This window comes from Lipophrys pholis (genome assembly GCF_963383615.2).
Source record: "Lipophrys pholis genome assembly, chromosome: 13".
Lineage (NCBI taxonomy): Eukaryota > Metazoa > Chordata > Actinopteri > Blenniiformes > Blenniidae > Lipophrys > Lipophrys pholis.
In genome coordinates, this window is record NC_137632.1 from 19,499,338 (window position 1) to 19,515,926 (window position 16,589).

At 42.2% G+C, this 16,589-nt stretch overlaps 1 protein-coding gene across 1 annotated transcript; it reads right to left on the reverse strand.

Moving 5' to 3' along the window:
• Nucleotides 1-1,433: 1,433 nt before the first annotated feature.
• Nucleotides 1,434-15,955, reverse strand: LOC308119057 (ras-related protein Ral-B). Its single transcript, XM_080478883.1, has 5 exons — nt 15,826-15,955; nt 5,907-6,088; nt 5,319-5,527; nt 4,100-4,277; nt 1,434-3,345 (listed from the first exon to the last, which is right to left on the reverse strand). Exons 2-5 carry the CDS (start codon nt 6,018-6,020, stop codon nt 3,223-3,225), a joined length of 624 nt encoding a protein of 207 aa, XP_080335009.1. The 5' UTR covers nt 6,021-6,088; nt 15,826-15,955; the 3' UTR covers nt 1,434-3,222.
• Nucleotides 15,956-16,589: the final 634 nt, after the last annotated feature.

Sequence of the window (16,589 nt, forward strand, 5' to 3'; positions counted from 1 at the left end):
TCATGTATTTCTAAATAAGTGCCTTCCTGTGGGTTTAACGGACCACCTAATCTGCCTACTTAGAGGTGCAGGCAGAGGAGTGGGGATCCAGAAAGGTGAGTGTCAGGCAGGTAAATGTGCTTATCACAGCTGTGACGTGTTCCGCTCCTCTGGTGGAAATGCTGCCACAGGCTTTCAAAACCTGGGAGGTTTCAGTGGTGATATATAAATTACAGAGGATTAGTGTGTTTGCGTTGAGCTATGCAGGAAATGTGGAACAGTGGTGCGCATTAACGTGAAACCAGTGTTTCCTCTGCGCACAAGCTCTTTCAAGCAAAAAGGCCCAGATTTTTGAGGATTCACCAGGCGTCAGGGCCGTCTGATCAATACTTGTAAATATACCATTCCCTCTAAAAGACCAGACCGTTAAGTCTTATCTCTGATGCTGTAAAGATGTACAGCCCAGAGCTGCAGCGTTGCACACAAACAGCCAATTGATTTGAGGACGAGAGGGATATTTGAGTGTTGACACCAAAAGGTGACTTGATGCTAAAATTGTACCGGAAGAGATGAACTCTACATTCCCAGAGCATTAAAGAAATACCACAGGAAATCAGAAATCCCTGCAGGAATACTCCGGCAGATTGTAAAATAAAGCAGAATAAGGTCACTATAAACTCACTTCTGAGCCCGAGAGACAAATCACCCCTCCAGGAAAACTGCAGGAAATTTTGACCCTCTTTCTTTTTCTGAATATTGAAGGAGGTATTAGTGTGAAAAACAGGGTGTATTTATTTTAGTTTTTTTTAATACTACAGAGGACATGAAGTCTTACTGCAAGTCTGCAGTACTGAGGGAGGCGTTCCCTCCCTTGTATCCTTCACATGAGAACTATTTTCAAAGTGATATATGGTCAGTCTGCCCGGTGATGTAGTCAACCCTGTTTTCACACTGTGAAATGAGTTTCACTGACCTGGCCAACCCCGGGGGGTGCGGGCGACAAGAGCCCACGACCGGTTTATCTGGAGGATGGTGTTACACAATCCCCGCCATGTAAGATAAGGCTGTAAGGTTAATATAAATGGTGGTAGTACATCACTGTCAAATTCAAGAAAAACAGGCCCTTGGCACTCTTCTGGATGGCAGAGGAACAATCAATAAGTGAGCAACTGCTGGGTTATTTGACTAAACTGGGGCACAAAATGCCCCAAAGGAACCCGCGAGATGACAAGCGTAACATTTTACTCCAGTGGTTAATGCCAATGTGACTGTCGTCTCTGTACAGCAGGTGGGGAGCGCAGTTCTACCATCTGCCAGCAGAGGGCAGTGAGAAGCATTAAGCCACTTGATGGAATCCCACACAAAAACAATTGTTGCTGCTTAATTATAAACAAATGTAAACAATATCCATGTTTGTTTGAGGCTTGAAGAGACGAGTTCCACTCTTTATAAATGAAAAAAGCATTTATTCGTCTGCACTCTTGTTGCAGAGGGATGTAAGCATACCCACAGTTGTAGACAGTATTAAAAGAAATATGGGGGTTATCACACAGATTGATTAGGCAGTGGTAGGGTTTTTTCTCTGTTTAGTGTAATCACTTGAAAAACAAACTATCAAGACACTCTATTCAAAGTTTTATTAAAAGCAGTGGTTCCTAACCACGATTTTCTTGACGCCAACATAGAAGAACATTAGCTTTCCAACTAAAGCAGTAGGTAAGATTCCAGATAGTGCTTCCTTGACGAATCTAATTTTGCCTCACAGCAGCAAAAGCTTTCCACCCCCCCCGCCCCTCCCCAAGAGTATCCCAGACCCCAGGCTGGGAACCACTGATTTGAAGGACACCGGAAGGTAGTCGAGTTCTCTGATAAATGTACAGAAACTATTCATTTGCGTACATACCAAACATTTATTTTTTTTTTTTATGTGATTTTGTTGGCACAGACTTCTCCAGCATGACTCCAGCCCAGTGTGAAACCCTGCTTCTTAGGTATTGGCGACGTGCTGCAGGTTACTCCAAAGACCCGAGGAACGAGGAGAACATCAAAGTGAGAAGTGGTGGGGCTGCTGATTACAATGCAGACGTGGCGTGGCCTCGCGGATTGTCAACACCTGTCTCACGGCACAGGGCCAAACTTCAAAGAGTCGTGTGCGGCGGGCGTGACTCTGCACAGTGAGAGGGATGGAAAAAGGGCCCGCTGACGCAAACATGGCAGAGCGCAGTCAAGAACAACAGGTCGTCTCTCTGCCCTCGGTTATTTTCCCGACGACAAAACACGAGCAAACACGGTAAACTTTGTGATTCTTCTTTTTCTTTTCTTTTTCAACAGCCTCACGCAAAAATATCTACAGGAAGCTCTGTGAGCTTACAGTAAATAAAACATGGACAGAGTGAGGCTTCATTTTGAAGCTCCCCCTCCTGCAAGACTGCAAAGCATTTTAGCATTGATTTGTGGTAATCGCGTCAGGGCTGCTAAATCTGACAATCGCTTTCAAACACCCCTGTTTGGCAGCGGATGTATGGATTTGATGTGGCGAGAGGATCTGAAGTCCTTGGATAAACTGAAAGAGGAAAAACAATAAAAGCTGCCTCGCGGGAGTTTAAAAATGACATTTTATACATCCACTCAGAACACACACTTGCAGCAGCAGATACACAAGTTCGGACAGATCGATGCAGGAGGCCGACAAGCTCATTGGACAAAGAAGGTAAGAGTCTTATTAATGTTTAGAAAAAGGACAGACAGCAGCATTTAGAGTTCCTTGTAAATTGATGGATAGAGACTTAAAAAAATGTCTATTTTCCGACATGAAACGCAGGTTAAGATTTCAAGAAGTTAAAGAAATTTAAGGGCACTGTTTATGTCACTCCACCAAAGTCGAAGGCAGTATGATCGCTGAGTTTAAACAGTGGAAAATGTCAGGAGCAGCAGAGTTAGTGTCAGTGGCAGTTTGGTCATTGGCCGACTGTGAGCCTTCGAGCACTGCAGTCCGCGTCACAGTCAGGACAGTGGTCATCTTCCAATACAACAGAAAGTCACATTTCATTCAACAAAAACTTTTTTAAAAAAAATGGCACAGATGGGCCGAGATTGTTCTAGACCCTAACCCATAACAAGAGAATAAAACAAACAAAAACAAAAACAAAAACTTATGATGTTCATTTAAATGACAATGGCAAAGACCTTTTCCTTTGTTCTCCAGCGTTACGGTTGGATTGTGGCTTGTTTGGGTCCGTGAGTTCAAAGTAAACAGCATCTCTCTTTGAAACTCTTCTTGTTCTTCTTGTTCTTCCCTTTCCCGTTTTTGTCTTTATTTTCAGACATTTTCTTGCCTCGTACTTCACGCATAAGGTCAAAGAATACCTGGGAAGAGATCAAGTGATCACTTTTACTTATATTTTACAGCATACAGATTGTGTGCAGTAGCAATAAACTACAAAAAAATTCCCTCTTTCATGTACCAGTGTATTGTAGTTATGAGGCTTTTTGTTTCCTGTTTTCATCATCAGATGTACTTAACTGAACATTTCTACAACGAGCAACATCTATCACTTGCCCGTCATCCTTCCTGTATTTAACGGTCACAGTTTGATGCTTTTGGTCGACACTATGTGACTGGCTGGTTCATACAGCATCTCATGTTCCAACTTTCACTTTCTCTTCACACACCAAGTTCTCCAAGAAGACTGTTCTGTAGGTCAACTTGGTTTTAATAATCAGAAGTTATTTTCTTGGAAATATCTTTTTATATTTTGACCTGGAACAGAATTTCCTTCAGGGTGGATCCTAAAGTTTACAGTAAGAGTCAGAGTGGTGTCATTAGTCAAAAGCTTCCTGTACGCAGATCTCATCACCTCACTGTGGAGTTCTAAAATGAGAAAGAAGCCAACTTCGACGGCTTAAATCTAGAGAGGAACTGTGGCAAATTCACAAAGCTGCTCGGGGCCACGCCAACCTGCCAAGCGCCTTTAAAAGCTGTGCGCACGAGTGTAACTAGGAGAACTGGTGCTTCAAGGCGCTGGATGGTCACGGTACGATATTAACAGAAGGTTCATGTTACCTTTAGAGCCTCAAACTTGTACAAGAGTTAAAGTTAAAAGTGTGCGGGTGGTCCCACCTTGTCTACGTTGGCCCTGGTTTTGGCCGACGTCTCCACGTACTGGACGCCCCACTCCTCGGACTTCCCGCGGGCCTCGTCCACAGACACCTGCCGGCGCTCCTCCAGGTCCGACTTGTTCCCGACTACAAGGAGGGGGATTTTGTCCTCTTCTGCCTTCACCCGCAAAATCTGCTCCCTGGGAGGGCAACACAAGTCGCGGATGCATTAGCCATTCCAGGACTGGAACGAGTAAAGGCTCTTTGTAACCTCGTTTTAGTCACTGTTTTCTGATCATTTTGCCTGAAATACACAATTATTTTCATTTGAAATACTTTAAGAATTTCCTGCAGTGAATTTGCGACAGGATGAGAAGGTGAGAGGGGAAGCTGGAAATGATTCTTCAGCTGTGTGAACTACAATTACTCAGTTTGCCTCATGTTTGGGGGGTTTGAAGGCTATTCAAGCTTTTTCTGATCTACAGAATTTTCTTCAAACTTTCTTATTGTGAACAGCAGCGTCCAGCTCCTGCTGAATCTCCTCCTCTCCTGTTACTGAGAGGAGTGTCTGCACCTCCTCAAAAGACCGAAATGTTGTGTTGCGTGCCGACATTTCAATAAACCCAGTTAACAAAACAACCAATGAGCGCAAAGTGGCTTATATAAACAACAACAAGAGGGTTTGAGGCCGATGAAATATTAAAATTTCACAGGCAATATTGTGGGCAAGTCGAGAGTGATGATCATCACTACCAATCAGCAGACGACTGTGTCGTCGCTCCTTCTCACAGACCCGTTCCTCGGTGCTAGGTACCTCAACGAAGGGGTGGCGGAAAATCTTAGCCGGTGGTCACGATTTCTTTCCATACAATCCACAACTTTTTAAGTCGGACCACGCGAAAACGCGTCCCGCCCCGCGACGTCCCGGCACAGAAAGTGCGGTAGGACTGCGGCATACTTGTCAACTTTGTAGTGAAGAGGCTGGAAAAGATTCTTATTCTTGATGTGTCAGTTTATCCGTAGGCTGCTCAAACGACTTGACAGCCGGAGAAATGTTAGTGGAGACTTTTAATATTTGATGTCACTGAACACACTCTAAGCTTTACTCGCTGTGTTGTTAACAGATTTTTCGGCTTGTTTTTTTTTCTTCTTTTTTTTTTTCTTTTTGTTCCACCACATAAGTTCTTTAACAAACACACTGTGCTGATATGTCCACAAAATGTGTGTTTATGCTGGAGTACCTGAACTCTGCTGTGGCAGTGAAAGATTCATGCTCCGTGATGGAGAAGACCAGCAAGAAGCCCTCCCCGCTGCGAAAATAGTTGTCCCTGATGGCAGCGTAGTCCTCCTGGCCGGCCGTGTCCAGGATGTCAATCTGCACCTCCTCCCCGTCCAGAACCACCTTCTTCCTGTAGCTATCTGCTTTGGTGGGCTCGTAGTCTTCCACAAACTGATCGTGAAAATACGAAACAAATTGAAGAAAAGAAGTTATGCAGAGACTGTAAATAAAAAAAACAGTCAAAATCAAACACATGACTAAAATAAACTGCTTGGGACCCGAGCCAAAAATAAACATCATCCATGACAAAGAAAGTAACACTGGAATTTTTCTAAATCAATGAAAAATCCCATTATTGCCATTTGAGTTGCTTTATAGCACTTCTGTGGCATCTGAGCCACTTTTGTAACTTTTGCACTGAAGTTTTAACGACTTAAAGATTCTTGAAAATGACTGGATGCTGGTTGAAATCACTGCTTTCCTATCTGTGGGGGTCATTCCAAGCAAACAGGAACTTTCAGGTCCTTTTAAAAGGAGTGTGTCGACTCACCTCATCGTACATGAACTGCAGAGTGAGAGCCGACTTGCCCACGCCGCCACTTCCCACCATGATCACCTTGTGCAGGGCCAGAGAGCTCTGGTTTTTACTTTTACTGGCAGCCATCGCTGGATATTCCTTCACGCCTCTCTCTCACACACGCACACAGGTGTGCCCGCACACACCGACACAACCTGTGAATGACAAGAGTGCAGGAGAGTTAGTGCCCGCAATAAATACCTTCTTTACGTGGCAAACGCAAGCGCGTGAGTGTGTGTGAGTGTGTGGCCAAGTGCACAGACAGATGGCAGTTGTTACTTAACAGCTTTCGATGTGACAGTAACTCGACGAGCCAAGGCTCTAGGCTTTGCTCCAGCAAATCCTCAATCTTAACCCTCACCATTTCCATTAAAGTGCCAAATTGCCTACTCATGAATCCTAGAACTTTATAAAGTTCGCCATCAAAAGGTCATTGCGACTGATCAGAAGTAATGAAGCCATCATTCTCCGGCACAGGACGGCATTTACAAATGCAGTAAAATTGGGTATCATGTGCTCAACTCGTTAAAAAGAAAGGAGACGTGACTGGCCATCTATCTGCTCCGTAATGGCCCTGCCCTCGCGATTTGAAGGCTCTAAGTCAATTGCTTTTGCCTGACTTCAGTGTCTGTCAGATCCAACTTCGAACAGAGAGCAAACTGACTTGACTGTAAATGCCGGTCAGCCCATGTCTCACCTTGAATTTAATTTAAACTGGCATGAATTTGGGCAAGGTTTTGGACTTGGAGTCAAACAAATGTGCATGTTCAGTTCAATGCACATCATTATTCAGAGCTTATTGCACCAAATAAACTGAAAGACTAATCCGTTTACATCCCTGATGATGGAAGGCAACTCCTCTATTTGATTAGGTGGAATTATACAGGAAATATCTGTCATCAACCGAACAGCAGGAAAATATCTGCTTACAAAGGAAACAGAAAGTCCTAATTCAATTTAGAAACTGTATTGTTATCAAGGGCAGCACAATAAATCTGAACAACTCCGAGCTCACCATGTTTGTATAGCAGTATTATCCCCTGAAGTAAAAACTTCAAGGAATATAATGAAAGTGTTCACGGGTAGGTTTGCTGATGATATTACTGTCACAATAACTGGGGCGAATGTAGTGTCAATGTTACCTTGAGCTTTCGCTGTCAAAATCTAACCAATTCATCTCCAAGTGAACATTTTCTATACATAATCTAAGGTGTTTCCCACAAAGAATCACTGGGATACTGTGTTAATGAGGATGGGATAGCCAGACGAGTGGACCACGCCAAAGGTCCACAGCTTAAAGCTATAAAAACGGTTCCAGTGATTCACAATGATTTCTTCAATTAGGCAGTAAAAGTAGAGTCAGAGATCCTTTACGCTGCACTGGTGCCAGGTACTTTCCCAGTCATCTTTTGACTTTCAGGTGTTATCTATTACTGTGTATATCCAAGCTCCACCTTCAGCAAATATGCCTTCCATACTACTACCATCTTTATACACTCACAGTTACGCCAATTGATAGTTAATATCAGACAAGTGAGACTTGTAACTTAGTAAAGTGAAGAGCGCTCTATCAAATTAATAAGTGCAGTTTAAACATCATTGAATCCGACCTCTTCTTTCCCTTCTCTGTATCACCTCAACTCTCTGTACAGATAAAGATTCCTCTTCCCTCTTGGGATGCGACAGTAATGGGAGCACAGAGTTGATTCATGGCATTATTCATGATCTGCTCCTCCCCAACAGTAAACATTTGATTTCATCTTGTGCATTGCTACAAGCGAGCAGTGAGAGTTCAAGAGACAAGGCGGAGGAGGATAAAACACACCAATGGCTTTTAAAAAAAATGCACTGGTGTGAAAATGAAAAGGAAACTTTTCCAACATTTGATGGTACACAAGATGCCTTACTGCTACATTTCTTTGCCATGTTCAAAAGCAGAAAACATGATCTGCCACACAGTACAGGTTATTTCACTGTTGGCAATAAGAATGACAGCTGACACTGATGATAGTATTTGGTCTGATACTGTGCTTGTGTACGTGAGCTTGTAAAAGTGGTTTGATACAACCACACCAGATGCCACTTTACAGCAGCTTGACATCAACTTCTCAGGAGAGAAGGTAACAAAGTGAAGGAGCAACAATGTGAGATATTTTCAAATAGATCACAGTGACAACAGCAGAGCTCTAGGCCATTGCAAGTCCTATTTGATATGTTTGAAAGCTTCAAAAATTCTATTAACATGTGCCATGATGGAAGCTGGACTCCGGAGCCCGATGTGTGTTGCTCACACCTTCAGCTTGCCGCTAATGAGGGCCTTTTGGCTCCGAGCGTGGCCAATACAGTGGCGGTCAGACGGAAAATAGTGGGAAAGCCAATAAAGAGACTCTAAACAGGATGTACTGACCCACTGAAATAACACTTACTACGTGCTCCAGTTTCTCGCACAGCAATCCAACTGCACACTGACAGACCCTTTGGAATCAGACCCCGTCTGTTCCAGCTCCACCTGAAGAACTGACTAAGGAATCAAACCAACGTAGACCACCTTAGCTGCAGCCGTCAGGAAACGGTTCAACGTGCAGTTGCATTCTATCCAAAGTTAAGTGTCTGCCTAACAATGATGTGACGCTCAAGAGCACGTGCCATTTTCTGATTATGTGAAGCAACAAAAACATAAATAATTTACTATAATTTATATCAAAGTAGCAAACTGACATCGACTGTGATAGTTCCGAGCCAATGTCTCTGGCAAAAGCTTTTTCCCCCATCTCTTCTTCAGATATGAGGTTTTTTTTGTTTTTCACAGGCACAGAGGCCAATGAGATAGTAATCCTGGAGCCGTATACAGAAGAGAGGCAAACAAACAGAACGATCTGGTGAAAGAACTTGCCAGACCAAACCTTTCCCAGGCCAACAGCAGACTGTTTGACGGGCTCGCCTATGAGCAAGAATCACCATCTCTGAGGAGTGCACTAGTGGATGCTTTACATTCAGCTTGAAACCAACCTGGGAGAGAACTGCTCCATGTGGCAACCTGTTGCAATACTGTGGCACAAAATGTCTGGTTCCCCACCTCTCAGCACCCTGCAGTATTGTGGACAGTGAAAAGCTGTTTAAGTCAGTGTCACTCACTGTAGATTGTAGAAAACGGGAACATGCTCACAGCTGATGAGGCAAAAAAACTTTCCATCAAAAATAACCTGCCCCCATCTTTCCAGAGCAGACTAAAGGCCCAAATATGTTTTTTTGGGAATGTATATTAACCAGTCTTTCATACGTTGTCATGCACCCCTTACTTTGACGTGGTTGTTCAGTAATGCATCCAGCAGCAGGAAACCATGCGATCCAGATGCTCCCTTCTGGGGTTACCAATACAGATCATGTGATCCTCATGTTTCATTTGTCACAAATTTGATCCTGGATACCTTTTCTGATGCAACCGGAGCAGTTTGGGTCGAGGACGTTGCTCTGGGAGCCACAGTGGATTCCTGTCAGCAGTCGAGTTCCACAGTTCTGTGTTTATACTGAAATGTTTGATGTCACATATGACAAACATTTGAAATGTATATCTCAACACTGTTAAGAAAAGCAAGCAGTGATGCCAAGTAAATGGGATTACAGTCCAGCTCTTCGTTAAATCCAAAATAATGAGAACCTGTGCCATTAAAACAGGTTAAAGAAATGTAAGGCAAAGGTCTATTATGAAAAATGTGGTTTAAAATACAAGGTATTTGTTGCTATGCTTCACAATGAGGTTGTATTTCACTGTAGAGTGACAATACTATGTTGGAAACAAACACAGTCAATGTTTCGGCACTAAAAAGTACTTGTGTCAGTGCCTGGTATTGGCAGATACATGAAGTACCCATAGCTTGTCTATTAAAGAGTGGTTGGTGAGTCCATACAGCTGTTAAAACCGAGGATATGGCATCATGGTTCCACTCTCTCTTACCAGGAAGTAAAGCCTGACCTGTGCTCTTCCTGCCTTTGTTGTCACCCAGCCAGTGAAAGGGCTCATAGAAAGGATACACACACACACACATTATAACACACAGTTTATAACTTAACCTATGTGACACTCAGCATTTGTGCACTGGTGTCCCTGTATGAATTATTCATTTGTAACCTACAACCTTCAAGAGCACACAACATGAACTAAGTACAGGGGTGCTAAAACTGAAGACACCCTTTTAAAATGATTTCCTACATGGGCAAACTTTTTCAAGTTCACATAATCAGGGAGGGAGCCACCAGCTGCACTACAGCCCAAGTTGCATGCTGGGTAAAATAAAGGGCACTGGCAAACTGAAGTCAGATTAATATTTAGGTCTGACCCAGATATCGACCTGGAAGTCTGGATCTTTTTAGGGGATGTGGGGTTATGGAGAAGGTGGGGGGTTTACAGACTGACACTCTGGTTGCTCGGCTACTGAAATATAGATGACACAAGTGCAGCGTGGGCTTCAGGAATTCATTAAGATTCCCTTTGGAGTTTGGCCCAGTGTTCAGTCTTTGCTCATCTTACCACTTTGGCAGTGATGCACGGTGATTCACAGAGACGCACAAATATCTAAAAACACTGAGAGTTTACTGGGTTCTGTAGGGTGGCGGCATTTTTGGTTTTGAAGGTGTCGAGGGAAAGTAGATTGAAGATGATGAGCAGTTTAAAGAAAACTGCTAACAAATGAGCAACACTTAAATGCTGAGTAGTCAACGTTATTTCTATGTCACAACATTACTGTGACACGTTTGTGTGTGTGAGAAACACGGTATAGTAAATTATGTTGACGGTATTGTTGAATTCCAATGCACAATCTGGTGACTGATTCCAGTGTGTACATTAGAGCTCAACCGATATGGATGGATGGGCCGATGCCTATTCCAGTATTAGGGAATAAAATATTCTGATAACTGATAACATCGGCCAATTGCATTTTTCAATGCTAGGGTGACGCATCAACATAATTGATTATGTAAATCCGTTGAATAGTCATAGCGTGGGTCGATGTGTCGCATCAAAGACGGCGACGTCCAGTCAATGTGGCAGCAGCGATAAAAGCATGGACGGAGTTTAAAAAAAAAATACAAAATTTTAAAAAAGAAGCTCCCCCATGCATCTGTAAACATTTCCAGTTATTTTCCTTGCCAGTGAAGGTTTTAAGCCTCTAAGTGCCAAAGTCACAATATTGGGATATGGTACTTTACTTTATAAAACTGTCCCAAACTAAGAACCAGATCTGTTCACTACTTTCTGCTGTTAGATGGAAAACATACTGGATTTCAATCTAGCAACGCTTATAGGTGTGCTTATTTAAGCTTGGTTATCCAAACTTTATCCCGCTAACATATCAGGCAACTGTGAATGACACAACGAGGCACATCATGGGAAATAGGAAACTTACTGAGTTGTTGTTTATTTCACTAACTCGTTAACTTATCATTGAAGTAAACCACTTGGTTTAGTAAATGCGTCGTCTGCTTTTCACTTCACTCTGCTGCAAGGTGCCTGTGGAACACGACATGAAAGGAGACGGAGCGTCCTCCATTGGATACGTAGCACATCGATCTGATTTGAAAAAAATGAGTGTGAACATCGGCGTCAATCAGCCAACATTTGGCTGATTACTGATTATAGTCTAATGGCTGTTATCGACCGATTAATCGATCAGGCCCACATGCACATTCATTCGTAGCCAACTTTAATAACATTGAAATGCTAGCAACTCCAATAAAATTCCGACTTTATAAGTACTTAAAGCTATTTATTTGTATTCTATTTATTTATTTCATTCAAAAGTAACAATTAAAAAACACTACCCACACAAAACTTCCAATCCGACACAGTCTGAATGAAAAGGAGCAGAAGAGAAGATCAGTCTTATGATTTCTGCCCTTTTGTTACCTTACAATCACTTTACATCAGTCTATTATTTTTGTTAATGTGGACTCTTGGTGGGTAGAGAAGTGAAGCTCTCCTTTTATTTGCAGAAGTTGAATGGAACTGATAAAGCAGAATGACGTGCATTCCTTTGTATGTAAATTCAAGAAATTTGAGCTTTGCAGAGTGCCCGAGGATGTTCCCCTCTCTCTTTCATCATTCCTGAAATCCAAGGGGTGAAGGGCTTTCCTCTCCTCATCTGATGAGAAAAGCAGGGGGGTTTCTGGCATGCCAACAACCCGCGAAATTCCAAGACTCTGGGAAGGTGATTAGCTACTTCTCCCATCGTCATCATCCTCATCGGTCAAATGAGTCCATCAACATATCGTGAGATGGTATGTTTGAGCAAAAATACTCTATATGGACTTGTGGTATTTTGGGACGAAAAAAATAGGTTGAATATTTCCCACAACCACTATTATTTTTACTCTGCCGTCAATCTTGCTACATCTAATAAACACATCCTCCCTTCTGCTTGAAGTAATGCCAAACTCTAACTTATGGAACAATGGTAAATCAAAACACTTGGCAAAGTCTATTCAATTTCTATCATTCCCACATTTAAACTATTCTCCAAGCTCAAAAAAACAAGACGGGGAACACTGCCCTCGGATTGTGGACGGCTAACTATTTAACTCACCGTAATTACTGCTGACTGTGGCCAAAACAATGCAACCAAGGTGAGTCACTTCTGTCATGAGGGAGAGTTAGCCAAGATCTCCTGAGACACACAATGACTGTGATTGAAATGCTAAGGTTTGTTTTTTATCACAGGGCAACCATCAATATGTAACTTAATAGGAAACTGCTGCAGGGGAATTGTAAAAATGTGCTTACTTGCTTAGACACAGCAGGTGGAGATTAAGGAAATGATCCAGCCAACTTTAAAAGACAGCAAACAGCAGAGACGAAGATATTTTCAAATAAGCACCCCACAACGCATACAAATGATCCGCGGGGCAAGAGGAGTGTACAGAGGAGCCTTTGACCAAACTGGGCAGCAGAGACCTAAATCCTCCCGGTGTTCTAATGCCTCCTACTTCAACAACTCTAAGTGGGCTGGCGTTTTCTCACATACATGTTTTAAACCATCTTTGTGGAAATTACCCACAAGGTGAAAAGTTGAAAAACAACCCCAGGCATGACATGGTTTCATCCTGAAACACACAGCAGACCCTTCCCAGCCTCCCCGCATCTGATCCTGATCATCTTATCTAAACATGTGTCCCCTCCATCACCCAGGAATTCCTCCACGTTGATTCAGGGTGGAAAGAAATGAGTTCACATCTCAGCATTAAATTTACTCCCACAGATCTATTTACTCCTGCTGAGTAACTCCCAGCTGCCCACTACTTATCACCAACCTCGGATGTATTTTTTATTTTTTTTCCATTAGCCTGACGAGAAACAACAGGCTCAGTCGCAGACCACCTACATCATGGCAGCGGCCGGTGTGCCATCATGGTTTAACATTAGAGGAATTGGAGACATTGACAAAACCACATCTAGATGTGTAAATTTCACAGCTTTTGGAGCTTTTTCAAAAGACTAAATGTCAGCCCCCGTTTCTCATGCTGTAATTGAACAAGCCTATCGCTTGAATACATGCAACAGTGAGCCGTGACTGTTCTTTTTCCAAAGCAATATATTTAAATTTGACACAACCCTCTCGCTGTATGTTGGTGAATTGATGGCCTTGTCTGGAGGAGAAGAGGGAGCATTCACTGTGCAGGTGTGTGAAGACGTGTGGGTCAGGGGAGAAACGAAGTAGCTGGGGGAAGGAGTGCGAGACAAAAGATCTCTCCCAGTCTGCACTCTACCTACAAAAACCGTATGCATCTTCTGCCTAATTAATACAAACTCACATGAATACTGTCAACACAAAATCAAAAGGTGACATTTTTATATTTTCAATAGAGTAACAGCTAATAGTAAAGTACATAGCATATTATACTTCCACATTATATAATATTGCGTTAATAATCATTACTTTACTTCGTATAGCTTGTGCTACAGCAAAACCGTGTGTGAATTCTCTGTAAAAGCAATGTCACAATAACACAGTTGAGTTTGATTCTGATATCAGTTAATAGAGGTAATCAATACAGGAGTTAGTTTATATAGTAGAAAATGTTTGCTCCATTTTGACCTAAAAAACTATGACTAAAACACAATTCCATGTCTGACTCCTTTGTCCATTACGTTGAAGCTGAAGAGACTTTCAAACCCCCAAGAAATGTTTGTAGTGATTCTCATTGATTTAGAAAGATCATTCTTTGACCTCAATTGCTGCCGACATTAGCTCCACTCAAATAGCACCAAATTACTTTTAGTGATAATGACTTTAGTCCTCAAAACACTATCGGGATTTTCGCTTGGTATTTGAGAAAGTACTATTCAAAGTGTCCTTAAAAAAGGGTCAATCAACACATTGTTCTGCAAATACATATTTGCATAAGTTGTTCCTCTTCTTTATAAGGGGTATACCATGCTTATAACTGGCCACACTAGTCACATTATTTGTGGGCCAATATGTCAACTTCCCTCAGCACTGCTCACGTCACAGGTGAATGTTTTTGTGACTTGTGGTATCAATGAAATCCAGGTCCGTCTGGGAAATCGTTAGAAAATGTGAAAGCTCCAGGATCCCTGTGACAACTGGTTACCCGAACTGCTGCTTTACATTCGACTCATTGAAGTGGATGATTCAGTATTTTGACACAGAACAAAAACGTAGCACTTCTTCCTTTTGTCTGCCAAAGGTGCATCAGAAATCATTTAAATGTAATGTCAGTTCAGTTTGAGCCACAATCCATTCCCCCACCTCTAAACTAAACAGAGCAGCGTTTCTCTGACTAACTAATCACATCCCGGTCTCAAACCTTTCCTTTAAGTAAAAACCATCACTCAGCATTTTTTGAATTAGGTAGTTGCATCACAACGCCAGACAGCGTAGTTGGTAAAAACACATCAGCCAATCAAAGACCCAAAACAAACAGCTTTGGAAAATAACCCAGGGGCCTTGCTGTAGTCCTATGAGGCAGCCCAAAAAATCCCTGATTCAGTTTCCCCTATTTGTTGCCCTCGTGCTGAGATCAGCACAATCCCAGGCTGAGAAATGCCATTTCAGGAGGGGTCATACAACAAATAATACACATTTAATAAGTTCAACCTAAGCCTGTCATCTTATAGACACATGAATCTGGATGAGTGTATATACTTGCCATGTTCCTAGATCGAAAAATAATGTTGATGTCATAACTGAGATGGATCAAGTGTGTGTTGGTTTGCCCAAACTATCCACCACCCCCTCAAATACAAAGAACATCAACACTCGTGTGAACAAACAGCAACTGCCTCCAACAACAAAACCTGAAACAAAAACAAAGACAGGTCGACTTTGTCTTGGATGAAATAGTCACAGAGAAAACAATAGTGTCAGGATGCCACACAGAAACAGCTCAAACAGATTGATCTTTATTACACTGACAAATTTAGGTTTTTGCTGACTTTAGCTGAAGGAAACATGAGCTGGCTTGGGTGTGCCACCCCCCTGAGAGGAGAAACTTTCTGGTACTCGCACTAAAGAGGATTTAAACCCCGCTTCGGCAGGTTTAAAACATGATAGACAAAATCGCTGGTGTTGTACGAGTGGAGCCTGTGAGGTGACTGAACTCTGTTCACACACACCACCACAACAGTTCATAGACATGGACTTTGGTTATTATTACCGCAACGTGACAACACAACCGTTATTACAGAGATAAAACGCGAATATTGGCTCAGAATATTGAATAATAGAGAGGGAAATAAATAACGGGAGGACGCCGAGTTGCCGCTAATGTCCACATGAGTCAGGCTAACCGTCACTCGGAGGGTCGCCTCCTCCATGTTTCCCGACCCGGACTGAAAACTCTCTAAACCCTCGACAGGAAAGTTGTGAAGGCTTACCAAAGCAGGATTTCGTCTTTCTGCCCTTGGTTGATGCTATCTCGCAGCCTGCATGAACAGTGCGGACAGAGGCATTGGCTCTCCAAATACAACCCGCTCCTGCAACAAAAGCCCCACCTTCAGGATGTCCGCGTGACACGTGACAGGAAGTGACGCATGCGTCATTCTCTCCACGCACCAGGTTTTTTCTTTAGTTTTTTTGTTTTGTTTTAATTAACACAATCGCTTAGCAAACATTATGGAACACAATCTTCACAAAGGCGTTTTGTTAATAAACAGGTGCTTGCAATGAAGTGAAGTGCAGTGGCTCAAAATGTGTATACAGCTATTAGAAAAGGTAGTTATTGAACAATTATATGGAACACACCAGGTTTTTATTAATTCAATTCAATCCAATTCATCTTTATTTGTATAGCACCAAATATAGCACAAACATTTCTTGGTTCTTTTTACAGAGAGGAACCCAACAGATTATTATAACAGATATTTGATATTTTATTACAATCTATTAATCATTAAACACACACACACACACACACATTATAATAATAATAGTCTATCCAAATAGCATGACTAAATTCACTATCAAAAAATAGATGCTCAGTTGTTTTAATGACTTTGTCACAAAAAACAACTGTAGTATTCAAAAATAAAACCTTCAGCTAAAATATTCAGTGGAAAGATATATCATTATGTGTTTTGTAGTGAATTTCCTTTGCATTTGCGGCCACAGGAAACTTGAAAAATTTGGATCTTACTGACAA